We start from the raw sequence: 6,843 nt of genomic DNA on the forward strand, positions 1-6,843 counted from the left end.
ATCAGTGGAGTGACGGCTGAGGCTTTGCTCTGTTTATCTTAAAGGGGTTTTATTTCTCAATTCCCGGGTGCCTGGAGCCAGCAGCACAGCGGGATAATCACCCAGCGCCGGGAACGCAGGACCATTAATGAGCACCTGGCACTGGCAGCCGATGGGGAGGACGCCGAGCTCCTGATAAGAGTCTCCGCCTGGGGGGATCCCTCCAGCACAGCTCAGCATTCGGGAGGCGTTTGCAGAGGAGGATTTTTACTGCTCTGTCAGGAGCAAACGAGGAGCGGGTAAACAACTGCAGGCGGGGGTTCCGTCTGCGGGGAAGGGCAGAGCTCACACACTTTCCCTGCTGCAGGTTTGGGCACAGCAGCCCAGAGATGGGCTACCTGGGGACGAGGTTTGTGTCGCCCTTGGTGGCTGCAGCTCTTCCCCCGATCCTCAGGGACAGACTTTAACTGGGGTTGGTGCCCAAATAACCAGAGCCTGAGTGAGGAGGGACGCGTGGTCCCTCAGGAAGGGTGAGCACGGCCAGAAACGTCCTTTTCTGAGGCACAAAACCACCTATTTCTGCCCGGGCAGAACGACCCCAATTCCCCAGCCTTTCCTCTGTGCCCCCCCCACGTCAGCCCCGCTGGGGCACCACGGGATGAAAGGCTGGGAGATTCCAGCAGGGAAAAGCCTCCGTGTTCCACCCCCTTTCTCTGAAAAGCATTTCGTGTCTCGTTTCTGTTCTCGTTTCTTTATTAACTCGCTCAGTCAGTGCCCCCCATCTCCTGAGCTGTTCCTGCAGAGCCGAAGTCTCCGCACAGACCCCGGGGCAGCTCCAGGCACCGGGAACAGCCCGAGGAAGTTTCGCATCGAAGGGTTTTCAGAGCACTTCGCAAACTGCCATTAACGAGTTATCCGTGGAAAACGCTCATTATCGTATTTCAGGCATCCAGCAGGATTGCAGAGCTCTGAAACAGGCCTGCAAAGTCACCCTGAGAGGCGTGTCAAGGTTATTGATGGACCTCCTCTAGTTATGCACCGAGGTCAGAAAATATGCAAATATGCAGATGGGACCAGTCTGACCATCACAGAGAGAATGCAGAACTTAGAAAAAAACAATCTGGGAAGCTAATTAGGAGCTCACACACAAAAGGCTTTTTTAATATTTCAATTAATTTAAGAAAATTCCCACAGTTTGGGCCTCTTATTTCTATTCTTATTATTTACTTGTTTTCTTTATTTTCCCCCCTCCCCTTTATGTGTTTCAGAAAAGCAGCTAAATCCACATGGAGACAATTGTTCCTTGGGAACCAACCATTACCTAAGGGATGATTTTTGATGCAGGATTTTCATTAAAAAGGTATTATTTTTTTACTGAAGATCATTACTCCATAGTTAGTAATTTGCAGTAATTGCAGATTTCTTAAGTGGCAGTTTAAGTTTCGAAATACATAAACAAAGCCATGGGATTTAATTAGGGATTGTGCTTTAAACACTTTAAGCAGCTTTGGAAAACCTGGCACTTTTTTTTGTCTTGTGGAAAAGGGGAAAATTTAAAGTCAGTGTTCTCTATTCACTGTGAGCAGGCTGTTAGGAAAATTTTATTCCCTGGGAGGCCCTGGCACAGAGAAGCTGTGGCTGCCCCATCCCTGGAAGTGTCCAAGGCTTGGAGCAACCTGGGATGGGGGAAGGTGTCCCTGCCCGTGGCAGGGGGTGGCACTGGAGGGTTTTTGGAAACCCTTCCAACCCAAACCATTCCATGATTTCCTGGAACAGCTCTGGCAGATGGGAATGAACTGGGGGCTCTTCAGATTTAAGGGATTCAAACTCGGGGCTGTGTTTGCTCCCTGACTGGCAGAGCTTTCCTGGGCCAAACTGGAAAAGCCATTTCAGGACACGGCCAAAAGCACTCCCAGCCCTGCCAGCCCCTCCCTTAATCCCTGTGGCATCTGCAGGAGGGAGGAAATCCTTCTCCTTTGTTTCTCAGGCCTAATCAGCTGCTCCTGTGCTGGTGCAGGCAATGGAACCCCAGTTAAGACTTCAAAGGGCTGCTGAGATCCCAATTATCCATGATGTGATAAATGGCAGTGAGGAGAGGCTGCTTCACTCCAGGCTGCTCCCTGAGTGACCTCTGACAATTCATTCAGCTTCTGTGCTTCGCTATTAAACCCAGATAATAACTGGAATTAAAATGTGCCAAAGGCAACGAAAAGTCCAGCTGGGAGGGAAGGGCAAAGGAGCATTTTTATGGAGTGCCCAAAAAGGTGGCTTTGCTTTACCATAAAACTGAGCCACTGGGGCAACTGCAGTAATTAATTAAGGGATCTACTGCACACGATGCTCTCCTCCCTAAGAACAGGGCATGGGGTGGTTTGCAGTCAGTTAAAAAATGGAATTTTTATTTTACCTTCATGTTTAGGGTTTATCTTCACTTGGCTTGTGAGCAGCAGGTTGTGTGTATTTCATATAAACACAACCAATTGTTTTCTTTAAAAGGAGTGTTGAGTGGTTGAACTGCAAGGACCAAACCTCACTACACCAAAATAAAAATATGTAACTATTTATTAGTGCCCCTGTCTGTTTATATACAAATTTTCAGCTGAAATAACCCTCCTGCACAGCTTCAATGTTCCACAGCTCCTCAGTGGCAGAGCAGGGCTTAGGCAGGTTAATTAGGGGTAAATCTCAGGATATTCCCACCTGACTTGAACGATTCCAGGGATGGGGCAGCCACGGCTTCTCTGGGCAACCCTCCCCACCCCCAGAGTAAAGAATTGATCCCCAATATTTAATCTAAACCTGCCCTCTCCCACTTTAACAAATGAAAGCAAAATGTCAGTTTGATGCAATAAGATGTTTCAGCCTCAGATCCTCAGCTCCCCAGAGCAGCTGGTGCATCTCTGCCCCTTCCAGGAGGCACCTCCAGCACTGTGGATAAACAGCAATGAATAAAGAAATAAAACACCTCCCACCCTGAGCAGGGCAATCCTCCCAGCTGGGCCACTTCTCCTAGTCACCCCAGTGCCAAAAAGCTTTAACCCCACACTAAAGTTTGTCTCAAATCCACCCTGGGACCTCATTGCCACCAAAGGCTGCCAGGAATCCTCATTCCTCTGTCCCAAGGTTTATATTCCCGGGGAGAGGTGCCAGGAGAGGAGCTGCCTCCCTTCCCTCCTTCCCTCCCTCCCTCGCCCTGCAAACCGGGAGCGAGGATTCCTTTGGTCCTAATTATTATTTACTCGCAGTTTTCCCTCGCAGCGTAAATCACCTGCAGCTCCAGAGGGGTCCTAAGGCAAAAGCCTTTGTGGGAACTCGGGAACAAAAGGTTTCCTGGGATTTATGCAGATGGAGCTTTGTGCAGCGGGGCTGAGCACGGGGACCTGCAGTGGCCCTGTGAAGTGTGTCCCCAGCCAGGTGAGTGAGCCCCATCCCTGCATGACAACGAGATTTAAATTAACGACACCTTTTAATGTATTAAATCAAACTGTTTCTGATTTATGAGCTGGCGAGGCAGGAGGAGACTGTTATCCCAAAACCCTCCTGGCTGCTCTGACTGGTGGCTCCTTCAGAAATCTGTTTCCATGGGACTCCTGATTTTCCTCCCCTTTATTAGAATTTTTCTGCCATATTGATTTCCCGTTTTACAAAAACACTTTTAAATCCACATTTCTGGGTCCCTCATAAAAATGTTGCCAAAGTGCCCACACCCATTTTCTCCAATAATTTACTGGTTTTATATTGAACTCACAACTCTAACCTGTGTTAAATTAAGTTCTCATCAGGACAGAGCTGTTTCTTGAGTGTTATTTTTTCCCCCCTCAGTCACAGAAAAACAGAGCCTGGATGGAAACACCAGTCTCAGAACACAACCTTTCCTATAATATTGTCCTTTACAACCTGGTCAAAAACTAGGGGGAGAGGGGGAAAAAAATCCAATAAACAGAAAAACCAACAAGCTGTGACTCTGTGACTCCACTTGGAGTCAGGGACAGGAGAACGTGGGAGGTGTTGATGTGCCTTTCACTGCAACAGGGTCAGACCTTCCGAGCCAGAAACAAACCCAGATGCTCCTCAAATCCTACACAAGCCCTGTTGGTAAAGACTGGGGGGGATGTGAGACAAGGCAGAGCTCCCTCCTTTGGGATTCATTCTGCCCAGGGGTGTTTAATGGCACTGTGAAAATGGCTGAGTGTTTATTGAGTTGTTCTCCTTATCCTTGGATATCCACAGAGAGGGACACCCACAGGTTCCTATAGATATGAACTATAGAGGTTTTTATAGATATAAACTATATAGGTTCCTATAGATATAAACTATGCAGGTTTACATTTAAAGGCGTTTCAGAATAAAAAAATCTCCTCCACACTGGACAAAATTGGGAAATGAAGAAAAAAAAAACAAAAGCTGTTTCCCGACAGGAAAAGCTGCTGCTGTTACTCCCCTGAATCCCTTTCCCAGCCCGAATTTGAGAGGAAAAAACATAATGCAAAGCCCAGCAGCCCTGATGGAGCCCTGCCATAACTGAACTGTGCTTTCAGAAGCAGATCAGGCCCTTTTTTGGCCCAGGAAACCTCGGGGGCTCCTGCCTGGAGGTTGGGCCACGGACTCGGGTCTGGGAAGGTCCCAGAGGGAACAAACACAAACAGGGAGCAAAACAGTTTCATTACTTGCAGAAGTTATGCATGCAGCAAAGTTTGTTTTGCAACTAATTAAGACTTCATGCAAAAAGGGTGTCACATCCTCCAGGCCATTTGACTAAGTGTATAAAAGCATTTGCCAAGTAGAACCCTCCTAATCACTTGTCTTTAACTCTTCTCCTTGGTGATCCGGGTAAGTCAATTTTGAATCAATTATTGCCTTTTAAATCAATTGTTATTGCTGGCTAAATATCAAATCAAAGGTTAAGCTTCTGAAATGGCAAGGGGGTGTTTTTTTCCAGAAATATCCTTTCTGTTTTCCTTCAGTTTTAAGTCCATTTAAGTTCTATTCTTCAGAGCTTGAGCTGTTGGTGTTCATTTAAAGCAGGGACACGACAGAAAACTCCCTCAGAATTCTGAAGAGCCTCAGTAATTTTACAGTGGCAAGTGCTCCTTTCATATTCTAAAGACACAGATTCATTAAAGAAATTATAATTTTAAGCACTAATTTTTAATTTAAATCTCATCCTCAGCTGCCTTCAAGGAGGCTCCGGTGTCTTCCCACAGCTGGAGAACTTGTCCTGAATATTTTCAAAATCCTGCACAGATTTTTCTTACTAAAAAAAGCCACTTTACTGCTGGTCCTGTTTGAGTGGGTTTATTTTTATAAACGTTTGAACCAGTTTATTTCAGCTGGTCTCATTTTTAGGGTTGAATTCCAGACCCAGAAGGAGCACCCAAGTGCTCCTTTTCCACCTCTTTTCATGAGCACCGGGATGAGCTTTGGCAAATTGTTTGTCTGCCTTGGGCCACTCCAAGATCCCAGCTTTGGGAGCAATCTGCAGCAGCAGTTCTTTTCCCCAAGCCAAAATTGGCCATTCCAGGTGCAGCTGTTTAGCTGGGACAATATTCTGTGGTGCCTTTTCCCTGCCTCTGAGTTAAAGGCAACTTGACTCGAATCACTCGGGGAAAGCTGAAGGGGAAGCCCTGAGGATTTTAGAAGGTTAAAATGGGATATTTAGAGGGAGACACAAATTTTCTCTCTCCCCCAGAGTCCTGGGGTAAATGTAGGGACTTCTTCAGGAAATCAGTCCAAGCCCACCCTTTGCCAGACCTTAATTCCTTCCACACCAGTTTCACAAAGGTAAAGTAAAGGAAATTATCCCTCTCCCCCACTGTTTTCCTCACCCAATTAGTGTGGGCACAATCCAGGGCAAGGAGGGCCTGACAATCTGTAATTAAACAATGCCCAGAAAAATCTGGCCTGGATATCAGGTTGGGTTTTAAAGAGCTGTGTGATTTCAAATATTCAGATGATCTGTAATGAGACCAATAAAAGATGGGTGGGTCTCCATCCTGGATCATTCTGTTCCACCTGGAACCAGGTGAGAGGAGGGAAGGAGCTTCTCCCCCGGGGGTTCTGCTCTTGCCAGTGCAGTGAGGATTAAAATCCAAGTTTAAAATATGGAATTGGGTTGGGAGTTGTGGCTTTCAATTAATAGGAGTGAGACAGAGCGGTGCCACACACTGAAAACCCTGGAGAAGAGAAGGAACAGGACAAGGGATTTTTAGCATGAAAACAGTGGGGGTCTGGAAAATATCATCAGATATTGAAGCAATGAAGTTCAAAAGGGTTTCTTGGGAAGGAGAAGAGTTACCAGCTTGAAAACTAAACTGGACAAAATTCTCACCTGAATTATTTCCACTCTGTAATTCTCCCATTTGCCCTTTGTAATTCCCACATTTGACCTTTGTAATTCCATTTGCCCTTTTTAACTCCCGCTTCTACCCTTTATGATTCCCATAATTGCCCTTTATAACTCCCCCATTGACCCTTTGCAATTCCCCCATTTCCCAAATCCCCCCCTACCCATTGTGCAGCCCTTTTAAATCTTGCTATTTAATCCTTAATTCCCGCTGGACTAACCGTGTCCTTTCTCCCCATTCCAGGTCTGGCTCTGTCCCAGGTGTTTAATCCCCAATTCCTGCAGGACTGACTGTATCCCCTGTCCCCATTCCAGGTTTGGCTCTGTCCCGGGTGTTTAATTCCTAATTCCTGCTGGACTAACCATGTCCTTTCTCCCCCTGTCCCGGGTGTTTAATCCCTAATTCCTGCTGGACTAACCATGTCCTTTCTCCCCCTGTCCCGGGTGTTTAATCCCTAATTCCTGCTGGACTAACCATGTCCTTTCTCCCCCTGTCCCGGGTGTTTAATCCCTAATTCCTG

At 46.7% G+C, this 6,843-nt stretch overlaps 1 protein-coding gene and 1 long non-coding RNA gene across 2 annotated transcripts in view; both read left to right on the top strand.

Moving 5' to 3' along the window:
• Positions 1-917: 917 nt before the first annotated feature.
• Positions 918-3,297, top strand: LOC108509252. Its single transcript, XR_001878596.1, has 3 exons — positions 918-1,022; positions 1,248-1,339; positions 3,225-3,297. It is a non-coding gene; the product is annotated as an uncharacterized LOC108509252 (long non-coding RNA).
• An 18-nt stretch (positions 3,298-3,315) lies between these two features.
• Positions 3,316-6,843, top strand: part of LOC108509253 (beta-keratin-related protein-like) — a 4,623-nt gene continuing 1,095 nt past the window's right edge. The window contains exon 1 of the mRNA XM_017838597.1: positions 3,316-3,393. Within this exon, the coding sequence (XP_017694086.1) occupies positions 3,319-3,393 (75 nt within the window). The 5' untranslated portion in view covers positions 3,316-3,318. The remainder of the gene's footprint in view (positions 3,394-6,843) is intronic.

Source organism: Lepidothrix coronata, unplaced genomic scaffold (genome assembly GCF_001604755.1).
Source record: "Lepidothrix coronata isolate B3197 unplaced genomic scaffold, Lepidothrix_coronata-1.0 Scaffold349, whole genome shotgun sequence".
NCBI lineage: Eukaryota > Metazoa > Chordata > Aves > Passeriformes > Pipridae > Lepidothrix > Lepidothrix coronata.